We start from the raw sequence: 22,934 nt of genomic DNA on the forward strand, positions 1-22,934 counted from the left end.
CTGGTGAAAGCACTGACTATTCCTGTCCCTCATGTCAGGAAGTTACAAGAAGCCAGTGCTTGACTATGCTAGAATTACACTTGCCTGATGCTGGACTGGCAGGCCAAGAGCACTGCGGGGATGGTACGTCCTTTGCAAACCCAAAGCTGGCACGAACGTCAGGCAAAAGCACGCACAGCCACGGCTCCGCCACCACTGGGCTTGTGGTCTTTGTGCCACGCAACGAGGAACAAGCGGAGCTTTTGGTCTATCCTTGCCAGGCCGGCAGAGCAGGCGCGGGCTGTCCTCCAGCGGCGCTGGCGGAGTGCGCCGTGGCTGTGCGGCGCGGCGGGAGCCGAGCAGCGTCCACACCCTCCGCAGGGACTCATCCCCACGGCAAAAGGCATCACGACTCCGCAGGACTCCGCTCTGTGTGTCAGACAGGCCCTTCTGATTCATTACGCACCGCTATGCTCTCCGCCGTGCCCGGTTTTCCTCCCCAGAGCGGAGCGGAGCCGAGCCGTTCCGCGGCTCCCAGCGGCGTGACTCAGCCCCACGGCTGCCGGGGGGAGAGATAGGGAGCACAGCGGCACAGCCTGGGCCAGTCTGGCAGCAGGTGATCTTGGCGCGGCCTCAGCTGGCCCAGGCACCCGTGGCTGTGGCCGCAGCCCTGGACGCGCCGCTGCGCTCGCCCCGAGGCTGCAGACGGCGTCCCTGCCCGTCCGCCAGGCCTCCCCCCGCGCGCAGGCGCTGTGGGGGAGAGGGTGGTGACGCGTAAGGCGCGCGCGCGCGGCGCCTGCGCGGTGGAGGAGCGGCGGCGATGAAGGTGGCGGTGGTGGGGTGCTGCCATGGTGCCCTGGACAAGATGTACGAGACGCTGGAGCTGCTGCAGCGCCGGCACAATGTGCGGCCTGACCTGCTGCTCTGCTGCGGCGATTTCCAGGCCGTGCGCAACGAGGCGGACTTGCGCTGCATGGCCGTGCCCGCCAAGTACCGCCACATGCAGACCTTCTACCGGTGAGCGCCGCCCGGCCCGGCCCGGCCCCGGCCTTCTCCCTCTGGGGCCCGGTCCCAGCCTGGGCCGGCCAGCTGCAGCAGCTGCCGTGTCTCCGCAGGTACTACTCCGGCGAGAAGAAGGCCCCGGTCCTCACGGTGTTCATCGGCGGGAACCATGAGGCATCCAACCACCTGCAGGAGCTGCCCTACGGCGGGTGGGTGGCGCCCAACATCTACTACCTCGGTAGGGTCCCCCGGCGGCGTCCTCCCCTCCAGCCCCTTGGCCTGCTTCGGCCCCGCCGTGACGAGCCGCCCTCCCGTCTCCCCTAGGTTACGCGGGCGTGGTGCGGTTCCGCGGCGTGAGGATCGGCGGCATCTCGGGCATCTTCAAGTCTCACGACTACCGGAAAGGTACGGTAGGACAGAGAAGGCCCGGCTCGGTGGGCAGCGGGGCGGGGAGCACTGGGCCCGAGCCGCCGCGGGAGGATCTGGCTGTTTCTCCTCTGAATCGACTCTTATGCTGGAACTTATCTTGGCTCAACACGCGGATTTTTCTGGAGGTGGTAGATGAGTCAGTAGCTGCCTGGTGACCACAGTAGGAAGCAATGCACCTCTTGAATGTTGTTGTTGGAACAGCCTTGATTTTTCCATGGCAGTGTCCTTTTAGTGTGCAATACAAGACCGTTTAGTTTTCCTTGTGTGAAAAACAGTGAGTTTATAAGTATGCTGTTGTACAAATGTACTGTCCTGAGCTGAGGCTTGGTGTCAGTACATCTTGGAGTTTGGTTCCTCCCGTTTATATATACGGATTCTATCAGGGAGTGTAGCGATAGGATGCGGGGTAACGGTTTCAAACTGAAAGGGGAGATTTAGATTAGATATTAGGAAGAAGCTCTTCACTGTGAGGGTGGTGAGGCACTAGAACAGGTTGCCCAGAGAAGCTGTGGCTGCCCCCTCCCTGGCAGTGTTCAAGGCCAGGCTGGATGGGGCTTTGGTCTAGCGGAAGGTGTCCCTGCCCATGGCAGGGCAGTTGGAACGAGATGATTTTTAAGGCCCTTTCCAACCCAAACGGTTCCATGATTCTGTATGCATGTGTGTTCAATAGGCCTTCCTTGGAAGGGTCTCCATCAGCAGACAGAAATCTTGTCATAGATGATACCTGGTGTCAGCAGAAGATAGTTTAGTTTTTCTGATCTCCACAACAAATTAAATAGCGGTGTCTTACTTGTAGTTATTGTACAGTAATATTATCTTTGGTAACATACTGCTTCAGAGAAGCTTTGCAGATAGCTTTCAAGCTGCAAAAGACTGAACTAGTTTCCTAGAACACCTGATTCTGTCTAATACCTGTCAATGCTAATTAAATTTGTTGTTGTCGAGCATACGTTTGTATGCCTAAATATCGCATTTGGGAAATGAGACTTCTTTGACAATAATTGACAGTAATGCTAACTGCTAAAAAAGTAATTTTTCTGTTCATTCTTAAGAGTATGTGGGAGCTCTGCTAGGCATTCAGGTTTCTTGTCCCAAGGCGAAGTTGGAGACTACATCCCTTTTGACAGAGTACGTGTTTGTGCGTCCAGAGTCTGTGGGCAGTTACAGGCATGTTTAAGCTGCTGCTGAATCTGTTAAGATGTAGTTTCATGGTTGGTGGCAGCACTCTTGAAGAAGCACAGAAAATCACAGACTGGTTGGCCCGTCAGGAGTTGGATCTCATGCAGTGCTTTGTGATCTTTTACTTTATACCTCTTTCTGAGTTCTTATGTCCTAATTTATGTTCTGATCACTGACCGCTCACAGAGGCTTGCTCTGTGTTCTTACTGTGTCAATGCCCAATTTTTGCCTGATCCCATGTACCTTACGTTCTTTGCCTGTGCCAGCATGTTTGCGTGGGTAGCCGTGACATTAGTATACGCATATATACAATGTTCGTGGCTGTGTAGCAAACAGCTCTCTATGTATGTGATTGCATGTGGAGGTGAAGGGTGTGGGGGAAGTAGGGGGGGTGTTATCTCACCAGAGAGGTGCAAAGCCTCATTCAGGAATTAAGCTTGTAAATCTTCCTGCCAAAAGTTACTTATTTCAGACAGGTCCTGGGTTTTAAGTGCTGGAGTGCTCATTGTTGTAAACGCATTTTTACAAAGTATTTGCCCTGCACGTAAAAAGTTGGTGACCTGTTGGTGTAAGCCCCGTGTAAAGGAAATATAGTATCTCCTTTGATTATTGGCAGCCTTGTATTTGGGGTTGCTCTCTGTTTCTCTGTGACCCCAGGAAGCTAGCTTGCCAACAGTGTTAGGAGGGAACTATTCAGGCAAGTACTTTTTTTTTTTTTTTTTTTTTTTTAATGTTTCAGGCCACTTTGAGTGTCCACCATACAACCAGCAAACAATTAGAAGTGCTTACCATGTAAGGAATATCGAAGTCTTCAAACTCAAGCAGGTTAGTGAAAATTTTTTTTTTTTTTTTCCAAGTCGTAAATAGTTTTCATTAATTTAGAAGTAAGATGCTAAAGCTACCCTGAACAAGTACTCTGTTGGATAGCAGGTTTTAGCAACAACTCCCGGCTGATCTGAACAGGCTGTTTTGTGCCAGGTGTTATTCCACTGTTCCTGCTGAAAATCTCCAGTGCTTTATGTAGCAGTGCAGATTTGATCTGCAAGAGGCACAGGCAGGAGTGGTTTTTTGGTGTGGTTTTTTTTTTTTAATTGGGTAAAATTCACAGAATGGAAGGTACTCTAGTTATACACCTCCATTCCAGCTTCATGTTATCTTTAGGAAAATGGATGCTACCTTGTTCAACATGCGAGCTGGTTGGCACATAGTTAACTAGTCAAAATTGAACCAGGTGAATAAGCTGATCACAAATTCCTGTGGCTGAAGTATTTTTGACTCCAGGGTGAGAAATTCAAAGGACAGATTAGATTTATTTGTAGCTATTGCCTACTCACTGCTTTGTCACAAGGGCTACTCTGTCTGGCTGAGGTTGTGTTTTTATATGTATTTATATGCATCTTGTGAATGATTATTCAGGTTGCAGTTGCACTCTTTAAGTGTTCAGTAGATATAGGGATGCTGGATGTACGACAGAGGTTTGCTGTCATTATAAAAAGTTTGATGTGTTTCACTGTAAGTTTCTTATTAGTTGGACTTGGGCTTCATCTGGAAGTGTGTGCTGATGCAGCTGATGGAAATATGTTGGATATTGAACGAAGACATGCTTAAGGCGTTGAGTAGACATCTGAGGGGTGCATCCTTTGAGGAGGAATATTGTGTTTAGCCATTATCACTTAAACAATGCTTTTAAAAAAAATAATGAGGAAGAAGATGCCTTTGGTTGTGGGTAGAGAACTTACTCTATAACTGTAATTTTCAAGAGTCTTCTGGGTGCCTGACACTGGTGATACAATCTCTTTTATGAGGTAGTATATATAAAACACAGCTGTCTGTCCCAAGAAAGTGTAGTACAAACTATGGAGACTAGAGTCCCTTGATAACTTCAAAGGCTACCTGAAAGATGGGCCTCGGTGGTATACTTCCTTGCTTCGAAAGTGAGGTCGCAGCTGATGCTGTATTGATCCAGGGTAAACATGTTACGCATATTCCATCTTGTGCTGAGTAATTTTGAAACTTCTTTATCACGTGTGTTTGATTTATACTGTCTGCATTTTGGCTTGACAGTTAAAACGTCCAATTGATATATTTATGTCACATGACTGGCCAAGGAGCATATATCACTACGGAAACAAGAAACAGCTCCTTAAAATGAAATCCTTCTTCCGTCAAGAAGTAGAGAGCAACACATTGGGAAGCCCTGCTGCTTCAGAGCTTCTACAGCATCTGAAACCCACCTACTGGTTCTCAGCACATCTTCATGTTAAATTTGCAGCTTTCATGCAACACCAGGTAAAGGGGGGGGGGGGGAAGAAAATGAAGAATGTATGTGTCCCAAGCACACTGTAGAATTCCAATGGAGGTAATCATGTCCGGAAAAGCCACTTCATAATGGTTTTGCTCAGTTATTAAAAGTCGGCTTAAGCTGCAAAACATTAAGTGATGTTAAGACTACTAGCTTACGTCAGTTAAAGAGATGTTAAAGTTTCTGGTTTTGCTTTAAGGCCAGGTGTGCTCAGCTGTCTTGGTTAAGGATGAAGTGTGGCACTTGCTGCATCCAGCTTCCTGTTAGACTTCCAATGAAGTCTATTTTTCTCTTTGTCCCTACATCCCTTTCTTACAATCCCATGCTGATTTTTTTGATTTCATAAAGTCTTTTTCTATATAAATTATGCCTTTAAATCTCTCTATACAATTTGTTTAGAATGGTCAAATTTCATAGAAATGCTAATGACTGTGTTAACACCGTTTGTTTCCTAGACAAACTCCAAAGAAGAGCTACCAAAAGCAACAAAGTTTTTGGCTCTGGATAAATGTCTGCCACACAGAGACTTTCTGCAGGTGATGACCATGTGCAGTGGGTTTTCACTATTTAACTACTTGCCTTGCCTGCACTGCTAAGTGCTGTGCTTAGATATAAACTGAAGAATAGCTCTCATAAATGGAGGATTGGAAAGAAACTAGGGACGGTGCATGTGTGGAATGGTTTTCGTGTAATGTTGTCTTGAAGTAAGCAGACCGTGCGTCCTGTCATGCAGGCATGGTGTTTGCTTATTCCTGCCATTTCCTTCCACCTTAGAACAAGTACGTGACTTAATTGGCAGAGTAGCTCTACTTTAACCTGAATTGAATCTCCTCTTGTGTTTTTTTGTTAAATGTCAAACCTAAGAAAGCCCATCTTGCAGCTCTTCTCCTTTCATAGTTTAGTTTGGGTCAGCTAGTGCCTTTTCCCTCAGATCTGAATTCATGAATTCAGACAGGATTGAGTCCTGAGTTGAGTACTGTAATTTCCTTTTAGGATTGTGAATTCTGGCAGGAATTGGTGCAACTTCCTAGGAGAATGCCTCTGCTTCTTTTTGGTGCATATCTTGGCTAGGAAGGGCAGTGGACAAGTAGGAGGTTTAGGCTGTGGGAATTTTCAATATGAGTGCCAAACTTGTTTGCCAAGAGGAAAACAGTGCTCGTGCTGTGGTCTGTGTGTGCTGCCCGGCGTGCCATCTGTGAAATCTCAACTGGATGAATCTCAAATCCTTTGCTATGAGAGGGAGCTGCTGACAGTATGTTCTTCAAATGCAGTCACATGTTACAGTAGTCTTACTTTAAAGTGGTTTTTATTTGTTAGCTCAAAGAGAAGATGGTTCCTCATCTGTCCTTTGGATGTGTGGTGGGATCCATTTGCCCTAGTAGCTACCTTTGAGAGTGGGAGGGTACAAGGATGGGCTTTTGCTAGGCAAAGGTACACTGCGGTGCTAGTGTGGACTTAAAATCCTGTGGCAAAACCGATCTGGAGTGGTGCTACCTCCAGCAGCATGGTGATCCACCTGTGTGTAGCTCTGGTTTAAAGTGTATCTATTTATTTTTTTTTTCCTTAAAACTACCTTAAAAGGTTGAATTACTTTATGGATTATTTAAAAGAGAGACTGACTAATGCAGTTTGGCTAAACCAAATGGATTGATTTTTGGGTTAATGTCACTGAAGACAAAGTGATTTGGATTTCAACTTGTCAGCTGTTGAAAGAGTTTAAAAACATTTCATGTTGTTCTCATTGTTGTGCTAAGAGTGCGTTTTGTACAGCAGAATAACTTGTTATCAACTCCTGATGTATTTCTGCTTAGAAGGTGGCATGAGAGTAGGCAAATCCTAGTTTCTAAGTTGCATAACTGTCCAGTAGCTGGCAGTAGGAAGGAGGGTGTTTGGCTTTATAATTGCTGCAAGTTAAAATACAGAAGTGCTTTTTTTACCTCTGCTGATTGTCCTTTCTTACTCCCTTATTGCTATAAACCTTTATGTAGGACTATTGAGAGGACTTATTTGAGACTACTAGCTCAGTGTGCTTGAAACTTAATTAAAACTCTGTACCATGCAAGTAACACTTCAATCTTTTAATGAGTTACTGGTGTCAAGAGAAATAACTCACCTCATCTGTTTGCTGTTTTTTAAACAGATAATAGACATTGAGCATGATCCTAGTGCAGGTGACTCACTGGAGTACGATGCTGAGTGGATTGCAGTCCTCAAGGCCACCAACAGTCTTGTCAATGTGACTCAGAGCTCATGGAATATGCCTGAAAAGAATGGCCTCCATGCAAAGTAGGTTGCCCACAAAGCAGAGAGGAAAGTGTGAACTCGCTGGACTAGAAATAAACTTACCTTAGAGTTGTGTTACTCTGTTCTGCAGCCTGTAATGCCTGTAGGACTTGCTGAATGCCTGGAGGAACAAAGGGGATGGTGACAAGAGCTGTACTCTAGAGCACACAACTTCTTTACTGCTCTACACGGGCAGTTAGTTTGGTTTTGCATACTTAAATACCACCATTTGAGGAACGAAAAAATACATAGTGGCTGATCATCTTGCCAGTTACGCTGCGAGACTGAAAATCAGGCTGGATTGTGGGGGTGGGCAGGTGAATGCTTATTGGTTGGGTTGACATAATGCACAAATCTTTAGGGGGGAGAGGGAAATCTCGGCATTGACCAAAGGCAATATACTTTCCTGAAAAATCATTTGAGAAATTAGGTGTCTGTGTAAGATAAATTTATTATCCATCTTTAAAAGTTTCTCTGTGCAGTGGGAACAGGATCTATCTTCTGACTAGCTGCACTGTTTTAACTCTAAACACTTATTTAGGTGGGATTACAGTGCGACAGAGGAAGCCATCAAGGAGGTGTTAGAAGAGCTGAATCATAACCTCAAAATTCCTTGTAACTTCACATTGACAGCTGCTTGTTATGATCCCAGCAAGCCCCCAAAACACATGGAACCAGTTCATACCATCAATCCACAGACCACTGAGTTTTGTGCCCAGTTTGGCCTCACTGACATCAACAACAGGATCCAGCGAGCTAAAGAGGAGGGCTCAGTACAAGGCGAATACGAAGAGGAGGAGGAGGAAGAGGAGATGGACAGTACTGGGTCCGCAGAGGAACCCAGTGAATATAATACAGATAATTCTGCGCTTTCATCCATTAATCCAGATGAAATAATGCTGGATGAAGAAGGTGGTGATGAAGATTTGAGCACATGTTCTGTAGATCCTTCCCCTGATCATCCTCCTGACTTTTCTGCAAGTTTTTCTGACATCCGGATCATGCCAGATTCCATGGCGGTATCATCCGATGATGCTATGGATTCTACTAATGAGGAACTGGAGAAGTCTGGGGTGAGTAAGCAGGTGGAAGAGAAGAGCTTAAATGAGAGACCATTAAAGCGTATTGGTGGTAATGAAAATGGAAACAGTGGCATTAAAAAAATTAAGAGAAGGAATCAAGCTATCTATGCTGCAGAGGATGAAGATAAAACAGAATAATACTTCATATGATGTATAAATAAGTCCTCTCTGTACCTTTTTATGGGAAGGTGGTGAGAACTGTGGTGGACTCATGCTTTTAATGTTACTTGATCTTATTCATATTACTTTCTTAAGATGAAGAGGCTGTATGTATCTCTCGCAGGGAAGATGACTTATCTGGATTAGTCATCTAAGTCAGAGGCAGACTTTTGCATCAAAGTACTTTGCAAAGGATTTGAAGCTCATGTATAATCAGTTGATTTTGCTTCAGTTCTTGGTTATTAGTGTACACTATGTATCTTCAGCTGTACTGCTATGCAGGATTCGCGATGCTTGTTTAACAAAAAAAGAACTTTAACTCGAGTCAAAGTGAGAGGATGTCTGACATGGGACTGAATGATTTGATTTTATTGCTTTCGCCTTGTTTTATACTGAACTTTTAATACGAAGTAGCATATGCAATAACTGTAAACTGAATTTGAAAACAGAATTCCCACGATAACAAAACAGCAATAGAAGAGTGAAGATTTTTGTTTGTTTGTTCCTGGTGGTATTCATGCCATAGGAAAACATCATGATCATGAACAAAACAATGTATGTTGTCCAGTATTGGCTTTTAATTACAGTTTTGGTAGGGAATCAAGTCTCTTAGTTTGAAGCATGACAGTTTTATGGGGACCATGGAAGAGTGCATCTCTGTTCTTCAGAAGTCGCTTCTGTGCTGTTTCTTAAAACTTGAGAACCGTGTCTTAAAATTAAAAGGCAAGTAGCTAGGATGAACAGCTTCCTAAATGTGGACATCATCACTGTCTCAATTCTTACTAATTGAGGCTGTGTTGTATTTCCATATAAAGTGGTTGATGTTTATAAGTTGCTCGAGACCATAATGCCTACCATGATCATTAGCCAAAGTTTTCACCTGTCACTTCTCTTCTGTAGCGTGTAACTTGCTGAGTTCCTACAACTGTATTTGGAATCTTCCAAGGTACCTTTGTAAACTTCAGCTGAGGAGAACAGGAGTTGCCAGAATATAGATCCTCTTGGAAGTTGGAAGTTTTCTTTTTACTGTCCTAGTTTGCACTGAATTACTGGCAAACAAATTACAGTCCTTTGGCCTAAAAGTCATGAAGTCATGAAAGTGATGGTGTTTTCAAGAGCTATAGCATATGTCATTGGACTCATTAGTCTTAGTGTCAAGTTCTGCTGGTGTTCTGTGCTGATCTTTTGGAGTCCAGACAGAGTGGGAATTCCTCATGACTGTGCTGCCCTTGAGAGCAGGGGTAGCTCCTCTCTGCTGTTACTCCTGTGAGGCACAGGCACTGTGGGGAAGAAAGCACCCTGACAGGAAGAGGGAACAGGACAGGGAGCTGTGAGTGAAATGGATTGGTGAGCGTGTTATGGAGCAGAGAAACATTTTTAAGGTCAAGACTTGTGTCTTTAAAGTCGCTTCCATGTTCTGGGATTCATCTTGGTTCCTCTCCTGTCAGCAGTTCACCATGAAAACTAAATGCATATAGTTATTCAGGGGCTAGAAAATGGTAAAATTAATACACTCCACAGCAATTAACAGCTTTGTACCAGTGGGTTGATGCCATTAACATCCTGGTTTTTGTTCCCAGAGGACACTGTCTTGTTTACTAAATGATTAGTTGGGCCCTCTTAATACTGCTCTTATGTCTCTGTGCCCGTTCATCTGCCAGAACATCCACCAAAGACAACTGTAGTACCATATGATGAAAAACGGGAAGTGTTTGGCATAACCCTCCGTTTTTATCTAAAGTAGCTGTGAGCTATCAGCTGGATCTCTGAAGATAGCTGAGTATATGTAAGGGCCCTGGGTCTGCCGTGCTACAATCTTAAGCATACCTTGTGGTCTGAAGACTATAATGGAAATAAAGTATTTTAAGTATAAATTGTGTTACAAACTTGAAAAGCCTCCCAAGAAATCTGAGCATGGTGTTCAGCTGCCAGATTCTTTGCAAACTGGAAGATGTATGTTTTTAGTCTGAGTTTTAAAGGAAACTGTTCTGTTTTGTGTTGTCCCATGTCTGTCTGGTGACCCCTCTCCCTTTCTGATGTGTTGTGGCTTTCTAGAAAGCAGGAGACTTTGATAAGATAAAATACTGATTTTTGAATCTTTAAAGATTTTTTTTTTTTAATAAAGTATTTTGGCGTCCATTGAGCAGAGTGCAGCTGGTAAATATAGTTAACAATTTTTTTGAGTATGAATTATGTCTGATTTATATAGAGTTACTGTGCCCTTTCTTGCAGTTGTTCACAGCCTCTTTGCAGTTTGCAGTGGTCAGCTCTACTGTGCTCTCGTCCATTATGGATTTTCTGTCAGTGAGATCCCTTGCTGCATGCAGAATTCAATTGAAGCTCTGAACTTGAAGCTTCCCCACTAAAGAAGACCAAATAGTCCAAAAAGTATGTAAAACACTAGGGAAGGCTGACAAAGCTTAATCAGTTCTTAAGACACAGTCTTCAGTCTTCTTCAAAAAGGAAACTTTAAAGTCTTTCTGAAAACCTGACTTTTAAAATTTTGGAGAGAAACACCTGGAAAATGTTTTTCTCAGACCCTTGTGCAAGTTATAATCACAGATTTTTCAATATATGAGTCTAAAAATGTTTTTTGCTGTTACCTATAAAGTGATTGAGAAAAGTGTTGGCCAGTTTCATTCCAGGCCAGCACACAGGTATTTATTCAAAGCATGTTATTAATCTACTCAGAGAATAACAAAGAAAATTTATTCAAAGCATGTTATTAATCTACTCAGAGAATAACAAAGAAAAGGGGTGTAGCTTTTTTTTTTCTTGGAGTATTTTTTTTTAAATTAGAGCTATTAAAGTCAACTTGTGGCAGCATCCCAAAGTATGTTTATTGTGCTCTTCTTACCCTCTGCAATCTCTAGCAGCATTTACCTTACAGTAGCAGAAGTTGACAGTGTGAACCCTGACATGTGATAGCTTTATTATTTTCTGCCTCTGCCTATTTAATTCTGTCTTTGGGAGCAATGAGTTCATAGCATTAGTACCCCCATGCCTGGGGGGCTCGTACCAAAATATCAGATCTTATAGAAGTCGAAAGCAAAACTGAGTGAAGTCCTGTTCTTTTGAGGGCGTCTTTTCTGCAAAAACCCAACCCAAACAAATTCATGAAAGCAAAAAAACTGTGGCAAAAAAAGGAACCTGAACTATTTTATGTGCAGCAAGGCAGAGGCTGGGAAGGGGCAGGCCGTGTCTGTGTCCCAGATGAAGATTGTGCCCCAGTAGCTGGTTCTCAAGAACTCTAGCTCTCTGTATACGTGGTGTGAATGAACCCATGCCCCACTCACACAGTTTTTGTTATGTTCCAGGAACTCCACGCAGACCCAGCGTGAGGGTGTGTCAGAAGGACTCACAAAATCCGTGAGTTCCACTAGTGCATTCAGAATACAAGGCAGCGGAAGCTAAACCTGGTTGCTTGTAATAAGAAAAAAGGTCAGGCTGTTGTTGGACAGCCGAGGGGCTGTGCTGGCAGCCGCGCTAGTTTCCCTGTCCCACTGGGTCTGCATCAGGGATCAGGAGAACAGCAGTACGGGTGCTTTGCGGTGAGGTCAGCCTCGGGGCTTCAGTCGGATGCGGTCGGTCACCGGAAGGGAGGGTGGGGTAGGCTCTACCGCGGGGCCGAGAGGAGAGCGGAGGGCAACAACGACAAGGGCTGAGCCGGTCCCCCTGCGCCGGCGGCTCCACCTGCCCCGGCTTCCCGCGCAAAGCGGAGCGCTCGGGACACTGGCACACCCGCCCTGGCCACCGGCAGCCGCCTGCCGGAGGCCGCGCCCTGCCCCGCGCATGCGCACAGAGCCCGCCTGCCGGGATGGACCGTGGCGACAAGGCGCATGCGCACGAGAGGCGAGGTGGCCCCCGCGGGTGGCTGTAGCGGGAGGAGCGCATGCGTTCTGGCGGCAGGCTGGCGGAAGGTAGCGAGGTGTCGGCGTCGGCCGATTCGCTGAACGAGAGGCCGCGGCGCCCCGCCTCCCCCCCCCCCGCCGCCCCCGCCCGGCGGCGCTGCACTGCGCTCCGCCATGAGGCCGTGCCCGCCGGCGGCGGCAGCAGCAGCGGCGCGCGCGCGAGCGTGAGGGCGCCGCCGCCGCCGCCGCTGCTGCGTCTGTCAAGATGGCGTGCGTGCTGGAGGCACCGCTCCGCATGAGCGTCCTCTCGGTGAGTGCCGCGGCCCCCGCGCCGCCGCCGCCGCCCGTTAGCGCGGACGCCGGCGGGAGCGCCCGCCTGCCGCTGGGCTCGGCCTGACCTTGGCCTTCGCGGGGGCCGGGCCAGTGGGCTGTGCGGGCGGCCCCGGCACCTGCCGGACCCCTTTGTGTGGGGGTGGGGGGCCCGGCGGGCCGGCCCCGGGGCCGGGAATGGGCCTGGCGAGCTGCGGTGGGCCGCAGGGGTGACATGGGCGGCTGTAGGGCGCTCCTTCGCTCGTGTCCTCCCTCCACTCCCTCGCACCAACTTTTTCCTGGAGGGGGTTTTCTCTTCCATTCCTCCCTTTTCTGAGGGTTCTGTTCCTATTTTTGTTAGAGGTATGGGCTGTTCTGAACGTATGTTTACCTCATGGCGCGACTCGCAGTCTTCAGCTGCCCTCCTGTGAATGTTACTGGTCCCTCAAAACTCCTCTTCAGCAAAAAGAGGGTTCGCTGACATTATTTGGAGCAGTGATAACCAGGCTGCTGAAAAGAGTAGGGTCTCTCTCAGAAGTGTGGCGGCCAGCGAAGCGTGTTCTCCCGGCCTTTGCTAGCAAGTGGGTGTTTTGGTGGTGAAACGCTGATGTTCTTGTAATAGTTCTTCGGGATCTCACCACGCGGCCTTGTTGGCTTTTGCTGCAGGGAGGAGGCTCATGTGTGGCATCTGTGGGCAGGGCGCTGGTGTTGCGGAAGGGGGGTCTGACAACTACCACTAGTTTCCTTTCCTTGGGGAAAGCTGAGTAAGTAGAACAGCCGGTGCTGGTTGACCAGTGCTGCTGCTCATCAGAGTCGTGTGCTGGCAGTAACAATGCGCAAGGTATAGCATGGGTACTGCTTAAAAGACATGAGATTTGGGGGATTTTCTTTTTTTTTTTTTTTCCTTAGAATTTCGTCCTGGGTAAGAGAACCATGAAACTGATGATGTTGATAAATTCTTTATTTTTGGGGACTACTTGAAAAACTTGTTTGCCTGGATATGAACGCCCTTGTTCTACATGTTGCAAACCTAGTAGTTGATAGGGTGGAAGGCAGGATATTTTAGAAACAGAAAGCAGTGGGATGTCTCAAGTCCAGAAGACTTTTGTGTGTAAATACATAGATCAAATCAGACTTTTGCTGTTCTCAAAAGTATTGTCTTTCATTGCATGGTGGAAGATATATCTGTAGAATTTATTTGGCATAATTTAATAGTATTCCTGAAGACGAAGGAGTCTTGCTGCATCTGGATGATTCTTCTCTCAGAGTTAGTGAGACTACAGGCAAGAAGCTGCTGGTGCTTCTGACATCTGGGTGAGAAAGCAGGAGCAGATTCAGCCAAAGAGTAGATGCTTGCAAAAGTAAGAGTTTTCAGTTCACTTACAACTTCTATCAAGGAAAATTCATAAGGAAAAAATGGGAAAAGCCTAATAAAAAGTTGAGCTGGCAAAAAGGAAAAAAAAAGTGAGATAATGGAAACACACCCTGGCACATGTTCCTGAGAACCTGGAGGGAAAATTCCCTTCTTGTTTCCCACCCTTGTTTTTTGGAACACTTGCTATCTCTAGCTTTGGATCATCTCAAAGGGAATAACAAATTATTGGTGCATAAATGTTTAGCTTACAAGCACAATCCTGTTGCTGAGAAGAGAGTTCACTTTGTCTTAGAAAGTAGCTATGCGGGTATTGTGGAGAATATTGTGCTGCTGTCCCTTTTAAAGTTGTGTGGGACAGTTTATAGAAGGACAATCTCTGAAATGTGTAGATATGTTGCAATAAAGTAAGTTAAAGAAAAATTTCTTGATATGAGGTTCCTTATTTTTGAGAGTTTGTGGGTTTGCTTCTTGAGCAACACTAACTGCTCTTATAAACTTTTTGTTTCAGGAATTCATGTTTTTTATGTAGAGTAATTAAACATAACAAAATTGGAATTTAAGGCAGTGCTGATAATGGAAGTAGACCCCTTTTATGTGCCCTGTTCATAAATAGCTCTCTGTTAACTTGCTTTGACTCGTAACACATTGTTAGCTACATTAAGTACATCAGCTTCTCTAAATCACACTTGAACACAGGATTAATTCTTTGTGTGGATGTTGCCCAGCAGTAACAAACTGCACATTTAAATATGGTTCTGTGGGTTTGCTGCTTTCTTGCCTGATAGGTTTTGTAGACTTGCTGCTGCGTTAGCCAGTCCTGTTTGTCTGCCATTACATGAATTGATATAAACTATTACAATTTTTTTTTTCTTCTCCGCAGGAGGTAACGGCTAGTAGCCGCCACTATGTTGATAGATTATTTGACCTCGATCCACAGAAAGTTCTTCAAGGTGTCATGTAAGTCATCTGAAACACACTTGGGCTGTTGGTTGTGCATAGGCTAGGTTTCCTGGAATCCCACTAGAGTTGTATGTCGAGGGCAAGAGGCTTTTCCTATCCTTTTTTGAGAAATTTTGTTGGAAAATTTTAATGCAACCATGATAGTATTGTTTTAGCAGACTGTCACTCTGTAGTGCATGTGGTTCATAACGCAGCCTCCCAGTTGCCAGAAATGTGGGTTAAACATTCTGTGAGCATTGAAATTTTTTTTTCCTTTTGGCCATCTTTTGCTCCTTTTCCAGGTCTGTTGAGACTCTTCTCTTATTCCACTGCCAAGTCAGTGTACCTACCTCTTTTTCCCTGCTGCTGTGGTTGAGCATTGGCTTTTTTTTATGCATGGCTTCTATCTCACCAGTGGGAACTGTGAGTTGAAGGAAAATGCTTTCATAGAAATTAATTTGGATGCAAATTATATTTCAGTACTTCTCTTGCATGCCAGTGACTGAAAAAGTGAGTAGAAGGCTTGTCCTGCTGAATAGGTAGTAGAAATGGTGCAGCGATCTCAGTTTCTTGCTGTCCTTGGGCTATAAGCTTTCTGGTATAACCACACAGCAACATGGCAAACAAGGCCTTGCCCAGGATTGGCTTTTGGTGGTGAAACCAGACCTTTTCAGGCTTGCCAGTAACTTGCTGGCTGTGGCTATCTAGAAACACCAGAAGACATCAAAAGACCAAGTGGATCAAAACGCCAAGAATGTTGGTTGTTTTGCTTGGGACAGTCTGAGGTGTTTTCCAATAGCAGATGAAAAAAATTATTCCAGAAGGTGTCTCGGGGACAGCGTATCAGAATTGGTGCCCCTTTGAAACACATTAAAAACAGTATATAAAACTGTGCTGGAAACTTTATCTGTTGAAATGCCCCCTTACCTGTATAAAAAGTCCTGGCACACCCCATAACTATGTGCAGGTGCTTAACTCTTCCTGGTAGGGGACTCTGATTTTGCTTCCACCGCTTGGCCTTCTTAGTCCGCTACTCGTAAGGGCTGGTGTGGTGGTCATGGGGGCTGATGTGTCTTGTCCTATGTCTGCGTGGGTTGACTGAGCCTCGGGTGGTGCTCCCTCCTTGCTCTCCTTTCTTTTCAAAGGGCTGGAACCCACAACCCTTGGTAATCTCTTCCCTGTCTTTTGAGGTGTTACTCCTATCTTTTGAAGTATAACTGATTTCCCAGAAACAAAAGTTCTAGGCAGTATCTTTGTCTCAGCTAACATCTGAAATTCTTCATCTTGTCCATGGATGTCAGTGGATTCTATGCTGAGATGCTTTTCTTGCATTTAAAGACAAGAAGATACTGATTTATTTCACAATAGCTTTCAAAGGGTAGATTTTGATGGTAAACGATGTTAGTGATGCTCTGGTAAAAATCCTGATTCTGAGAGTATATTTTTCCTGACGTTAAGTAAATCCTATGTGGTAATTTGTTATTTTCTGAATATTGGTGGATGTGAATTAGAAAAGAGCATGTATAAAAACAGAATTTACAGTAGTGTATATATGAAAAACTTCTGTCAGTCCAAGATTCTTTTTGGGCAGAACCTTCTTCCTTCGACTTCAGGGTATCTGAAGAGGCAGGGTATCTGAAGAGGTACTGAAGGTGGAACAAACTGGTATTTGGGGTGGAGTAGAAAAAGATCAAAGTTCTGCCAGAAGTGTATCTCAGAAGGTTTGCAGATTTTCTGCACACTTTGCTGAAAATCTTTGGTTCCTAAGATGTGCTGGTTTTTTTTCGGCATCTTGGCTGAAAATACTGATGACCTAGATTTTTATTTTGATTGATGGAACTGTACGAATATCAAGCATTAGAAAATAGGCTGTCTTAAGAGGCTTTGTTTGTGCAGATTGTCTTCAGTTACAACAGTCCTGTTCTTCATATGCAATTAAAGATGCTTGAATGAATAACTTGGGTTTGGGGCTTTTTTTAATTGCATCCTTGTATTTTTAATGAAAACCAACTTCTAAATGAGGTTTGATAAAGGTAAAATATAGCTAAATGCTACTTGAACTTCAAAGTCATGCCAATCCAGTTATAATCTTGTAATCTTGAGAAAGCTTTTAATTACATATTCTGAAAGTATTTAAATTATCAAATCTTTTCCTTTCTTTCCCATGAACTTTTTACCTGGCTAGGAGCTTTTTCCTTTTCCTCCTCATGGGGAAAATTGAGAAATCATTTCCCTTTTGTCTGGTGACGCTGTATGTGGTTCTATTGATCTTTTTTTGAAACGTTGAGTTCCCCACAGAACTTTTGTTCGCATCCCTTCTGTCATGTTCATCTGAGTATTGATAGTAGATAGGAATGAGAGAATTGTGTGTACCTGCCAGTAAATCATGAATTTCAGTTCAGGATTTGAAATTGTGAGATTCTTACAAGGATGATTACTGCTTTTTACTGTACCTGATAGCAAACTATTTAAAGTGTGTAAGGCCCACATCTGTATGGCAGTGTATGTATTTACCTTTCTATTTACTGTCTTTATAAATGAGCAAGCTTAATATAGTAATTTCCTCTTGTAAACATAAACTCTACGTTGTGGCCATGCTTAGGCTTGAGAGGTCTTACAGGTTTGTTTTGTGTCTACTTAGGTGGTCTTCTAAACCTTTCATCTTCTACATGCTGTTCTGCAGTTCAGATTTTCTCAAATGCGCTTTGAGTGCACTCTGCAAGGTCAGTGTTAATGTCAGGTATGCAGCTGTCAAATATGTTTAGTGTTGACAGTGTGTCGACTACCTCAAACAGATATTGTAGGGGATCAAATACTGTGTTCTCTCAGTTGTTCTCTTAAATGTTTTGCTGTTATTGGCAGAGGAACAGAACATAGATAGCTCTGTAAATGTCTGCATTGTTATAGAACTTCATTTGTCCCAAGATGGTTGCTGCAGCATCGTCCTGTGCTTTGGAGTGTGGCAGTATTTTTTTTTTTTTTAAACAATTCTCGGTGATGATCCTTAGACTATCATTTGCTTCTCATCCGCTCTTAAACTCAGGACCACATTGTTCAAATGCAAGACTGATATCTGGTTTTGTCCTCTAATTCATTTGCTGGTCAGGGGCTTCTTTGAGAGACATTTTGTCATGCTTAAATTTAGCCTGATCTCTTCAAGGAGGCAATCATTTTACGGGGAGCTATGTGCTTCCATGTCAAGGGTGGGTTTTGAAAGGAGCATTCTTTCTGACAAATCTGGCTTATTCAAGTCCCAACTGTTTCTCATCAGGCTGTTCCTCAGCAGTCAGGATGTCATCTTTTAAGGCTTGTAAATAATCATCTTTGTGGTGCACTGAGAATTCCTATGCTACTGGTGTTGCTGTCCTTTATGGATGTGCTTATCCAGCCAGCTGGAGTTGCTGGACAAGCATTTTCCAAACTTGTGTGAGCATTTTATTTCTCAGGGAAGTAAAAGAAACATCCTTTAGAAATGGCACTTGGTACTAAAGAACCACTTTCAAAGTTTATGTCTACAATATCCTCTTTTACAGTATCTTCTTTTTTTTCCCAGGGAGCATGTCTAGTGCTGTGGTGGGACTACTGGTACAGATCTATGCAGTGTATTTAATTGGAGTTACATATGCTTTCTACACAGTATGATTTTGAGTGTTTGGGGATTGATGTTGTTGATAAGGAAAGTATTATAGTTGGCATATGGATAAGAACTTGTGGACCACTTTGAATCTGACTGATGTCTTTAGGGTCCCTGCAGGCGTAGACTGACAGTGCTGCAGTGGCTAGTGGTTATGCCCAATGTTTTGAAGACTGAAACTGCAGTTTTAGTACAACCAAGATGTAATTTGGCTTACCTTTGTGGTAGGTCCTTGGATGCAAAGTTAGGTATGTGTTAAAAGCTCCTCTAAGGGACAATGGACTTAAACTTGGATTTGAGTGAAGATGTGTACTGCTTGCTGGTTTCTGCCTTCTTCAAACAGAAGATACCAGAAGGTAGTCACAAACCAGAAAAAAACCCAACCCTGATATTTTAAGTAGTAACACTGCTTTTGTGGAACCCGTTTTGTATCTCTTTTGTGTTTGGTTGCTTTGAAATTAGTTGGGAACACCTCAAGCAGTTTGTGCGTTTTACATCCAGCTTTTTCATTTGTGTATTCTTGGATTTGAAAAAATGTTCAGGTACGTGTTTAGATGAGTGTATAATAGTGTCTTATATTTCTCAGCTATGGCAGTTGAAATGGGAGCATCAGTGCAGTGTTCCTCACATGCCTGCAGGGAGAGATGTGTGAAATGTAAGAGGCAGTTTCATGGGAAGAGAAGAAATTCCCATCTCAGTTCTAATGGAGCAACAGGTACCCCCTTCAGACAGTTACGAAGAGACTCCTTCTGCCTCTTGTTTTTCATGTCCTGTTAAACAAACCTTCTGTAAGACTGAATAATGAATAGCACTCGTTTCCACATAGTGCATCCTGAGCATGTGCAGTCACATTTCCAGTCTCTCAGTGGGCACTTCTGAACCTAAATTTGCTGATGGAGCCATGTGTTGTTCTTTGCAAATTCCCTTGCTTCAATTTGCACCAGAATGGCCCTGTGGAAACAAAGCAGTTCTTAGAGGATTGTTCCTGTTATACTTTGCCTCTGTACCTTTTTCATCGATTCTGTTATCTCCTAGATAGTATTCTGGTATAAAGGTGTATTCTTTCAGAGGCAATAGGGAACTTTGAGGTCTAATTGGCTAAGAACAAGTGATGTAATTTTTTAAAGCATTGTTTTTGTGCAGTGTCATTCATGTGTTGAGGCTTCTGAGTCTCTTCTGTTGATACTTTATGAACTGCAGGATAAGCTCTTTGTGGCTTGGAGATTGAAAGCTTGTTCTTTAGGCTGCAGAATCTGATGGAAATTTGAGCAGGTTTAGATGATGCTGAGAGGCTGCTGGGAGCACTGCTTCATTTGTTGATTTCTCCCTTTCAAGAGGTAAGCTGAGGAATCTAACAGCTAGACAAGCTTTTTAGAGGGATAGAAGATGAAATTGAAAGGCCTCAAATGTCATTTGAGAATTAAGTAGTGCTCTGTGATGAGTTGTTTTCAATATAATAGGTCAGATGGATGAATAGTGTATGTAGAAGGAAGAGAGGAAGATGCAATAGGAAGAAAATGTGTGCCTGTCAGAATAAGATACTCTCACTTTTGTGCTTTTTTATAATGCAGCAAAAGGTACAAATGAATAATACTATCTTTTGCAAGTAAGTTGCTATGTATTATAACTCCTGGTCTAATATTTAGAGGTGAGCTAACCTTTAGGAAATTAGGTATATCTATTACATTTGGCTAGCAGTCTTCAGCCTAAGAGGGTTTATTATTTCAAGCCTTGCAGTTGCCACTTGGAGCCTGTGAAAGAGGGTTGATGATTAATGAATCTGTTCTAGTGCTGCCTTTCAGAAGGGCATGAAGCCACATTTCTCCAAAATCGCTCTCTCGATGCCAGCCTCAGAGTAGCGATACTGTTGCTGTGATGATTTCAGGCTGTAAGTAGGATGAGGGAGGAGAAAACTTACACCAGACTAGCTGATGTAGCTGGAGAAAATCAAGTGAGTATTGGTCATGAAAGCTTGAGGTCTGAGTTACAAGTCGCAAACTTCAAGCTGAGCACAGTGGAATACTCTGAGGTCATTCAGAGTTTAACTTAGCTTTATTAATCTGTTAGACAAATGCCGAGTGGTTGCCTATAAGGGAGGGCAAAATGTAGCAGGCAGCTGAGGGGAGAAATAGTAGTTATGCTCTTTGGGGGGGGTGTGTGGTGTTATTAAGACTGAACTACAGGCTGGGCCTGAGGGATGTGTGCCACAAAATCAGCAGTGCTACCAAGTTTGTGATTCTTTATATTTGGAGTTTGATTTTTTTTTTGTTCTAAGCTGCCAGTTCAAATTGATCGGGATCAGCATTAACAAAATTTACTTACATTCCAAAACAAGCTCATTTCCAGTTTGCAATATGGAACTGTGTTCTTCTGGGCTAGCTCCCTGTGAAGGGTTGACGTTTCTAGTAACATTCAAAGGACAGAATTCTGTTTACCAATTAATTTGTCTACCAGATTAATAAAATGATTTCGGTATGTATGCTGTATTGCGCTTGCTGAACTGATAATTTAAATGTGTTGAGATTTTTGTTAAGTTTTTCTTTGGAAATTGTAAAGTAGCAGGAAGGCTAGCTGGTAAAATTACTTGCTAAAACGTACTTCAAACACGCGTTTTCTGAAATGTCCAGTAACTCTCCCATATGTAGAATGAGAGAGTTTATTTGGATATAGATTATGAAGTTTCTGTCCTAGTGAGCACCTACTAACAGCCCTTTGAAAAAGGAAAGTTAGGCTTGACTAAAGCATATGGAGGCCAGTACGTTATCTTAGCTGGTAGCTATTTGGAGCTAAAAATTGGAGGCTATGCTTTTATGTCAGAAAAACTTTAGATTATTATAATCTAATGGGTAGTAGCTATGTCAACAGGTTTTGGTGATCCTTCAGTGATTGCTGGTCTAAGTGGTGGTGTCATGCAATTTTACAAGCTCACATCTGAGAACAGCTAAGCAGGTGCTGGAAGACCATTTTAAGGTATTTTCCTGTACTGAATGAAACTTAAGAGTTCTCTGTGTGAATAACTCATGGTGGACAACATTCTTTTGATAATGAGTGGTGGACTTAGAATGGGAGAATGGAGAAAAATAACTTTTAAGTCAAGTGACAGTGAATGGAAAGCAGTGCTAGAAAAATGCCGTGTTACAGGATGTCTTTGCTTAATCAAATTTTATTTATTTTTTTGCCTCCACTCTGGGATATACTGCTAAATGCTGAAGGCACTGCTTCATCCTAGGAGGGGAAATATCCTTGGGGGGAGATAGAGACATTAAAAGAAAGGTCATACAGTTACTTATACTTGATGGTTTGGGTCATTCACCTGAAGCAGTGGTGGTGAAGGCCATTCTTTTCATGTGGTGAAGGCTGTTTCGGGATAGCTGTGAAAAAAGTAATTTGCTGATCTGGTGTCACAGAGCAGGACATTTCTTTGGTTTCTGAGAGTTCTGCTGAATTGCAGCTGTTTTCCCTGCACCTCTCTCTGGCTAATTTTTTGCTGTTTATTTAAATAGCAGAGACTGATGCTGAAATTGAAATGCTGATAATACAGAGCTCTAGCTATGGTTTGTGTTGGTTTGGGTTTTTTAGTTTAAAAAGTTTACATAACAAAAGCTAGCTAAACTCCCATCTTCCACTGATTTTAAGCACTTTAAATTTGAGCTACATCATTCTTAACGTTGAATAAGCAATTTTTCTATTGATTAGTGGTCTCATGCAGCTCATAGCACCATTTCCAAACTCAGTGCATAGAATGAGGCAATAAAACATGCTTGAGAGAGAGGTGGGAAAACCAGCATCTCCTGTTTTGTCAGTCAACCTAGAGATTGAAAGGAACTTGAGTTAAAACTGCAGGCAAAGACATGGAGAGCTTAAGTTAAGCGTGATATAAAAGGCTAGCACGTGAATTGAGTGACATAAGCTCTTATATGGAAGTAAAGATTTGATATGAGAGGCTTCTCCAGTCTCACACATGCACACACATAGCAAGAGAAGTACTGGAAACTGGGATAGATTCAGGGTAGGAATAAGGTCTAAATATTTCTAACTACAGATATGGATCATTGAAAGAGCTTACCTTTCTATTTGGTAGACTTCCCTTGACAAGGAAAGTTATGACAAGGTAAGTAGCCTCTCCAAAGAAGATACTTCAGATAGGAGTTGAAGGGATTTCTGTGACATTGTGGTTTGGAGAAGTTGGATTAAATGATTGCTTTTATCATTATGTATGTTAAATTCTGCTGTTCTGCATTGCTGTAATTATAGCCATATGCTACAACACTTTGATTTTATGCAGTGTCTCAGAGTACAGAATTAAGATTGGGAACAACCATGGGTTTAGGATTTCCTTGTTTAAATGCTGAGTTTGTTTAGTTCGAACTGGATGTTAATGGTGTAACAGTTTCTAAGTGTTAAAGTTGAG

The 22,934-nt window shown here is 43.6% G+C and overlaps 2 protein-coding genes across 8 annotated transcripts in view; both read left to right on the forward strand.

Moving 5' to 3' along the window:
- Positions 1-799: 799 nt before the first annotated feature.
- DBR1 (debranching RNA lariats 1) lies at positions 800-11,228 on the forward strand. The gene is made up of 8 exons (XM_086467859.1): positions 800-996; positions 1,095-1,219; positions 1,306-1,386; positions 3,329-3,414; positions 4,654-4,878; positions 5,347-5,427; positions 7,032-7,177; positions 7,716-11,228. The coding sequence occupies exons 1-8, from the start codon at positions 800-802 to the stop codon at positions 8,392-8,394; spliced, it is 1,620 nt and encodes a 539-aa protein (XP_086323985.1). The 3' UTR covers positions 8,395-11,228.
- A 1,298-nt stretch (positions 11,229-12,526) lies between these two features.
- The window catches only part of ARMC8 (armadillo repeat containing 8), a 79,555-nt gene continuing 69,147 nt past the window's right edge, over positions 12,527-22,934 (forward strand). For all 7 annotated transcript variants that reach the window (XM_086467583.1, XM_086467584.1, XM_086467586.1 and 4 more), the window contains exons 1-2: positions 12,527-12,576; positions 14,831-14,907. In XM_086467583.1, the coding sequence (XP_086323709.1) occupies positions 12,532-12,576; positions 14,831-14,907 (122 nt within the window). In that variant the 5' untranslated portion in view covers positions 12,527-12,531. The remainder of the gene's footprint in view (positions 12,577-14,830; positions 14,908-22,934) is intronic.

Source organism: Leptosomus discolor, chromosome 7, assembly GCF_034619465.1.
Source record: "Leptosomus discolor isolate bLepDis1 chromosome 7, bLepDis1.hap2, whole genome shotgun sequence".
Taxonomy (NCBI): Eukaryota; Metazoa; Chordata; class Aves; order Leptosomiformes; family Leptosomidae; genus Leptosomus; species Leptosomus discolor.

What these genes read in the sequence shown, in the direction of transcription:
- DBR1 (XM_086467859.1), top strand. Translation starts at nt 800, where the DNA reads ATGAAGGTGGCGGTGGTGGGGTGCTGCCATGGTGCCCTGGACAAGATG. An exon ending in CACATGCAGACCTTCTACCG is followed by an intron (nt 997 to 1,094) that starts GTGAGCGCCGCC and finishes GTGTCTCCGCAG; the next exon opens with GTACTACTCCGGCGAGAAGA. An exon ending in AAGAATGGCCTCCATGCAAA is followed by an intron (nt 7,178 to 7,715) that starts GTAGGTTGCCCA and finishes ACACTTATTTAG; the next exon opens with GTGGGATTACAGTGCGACAG.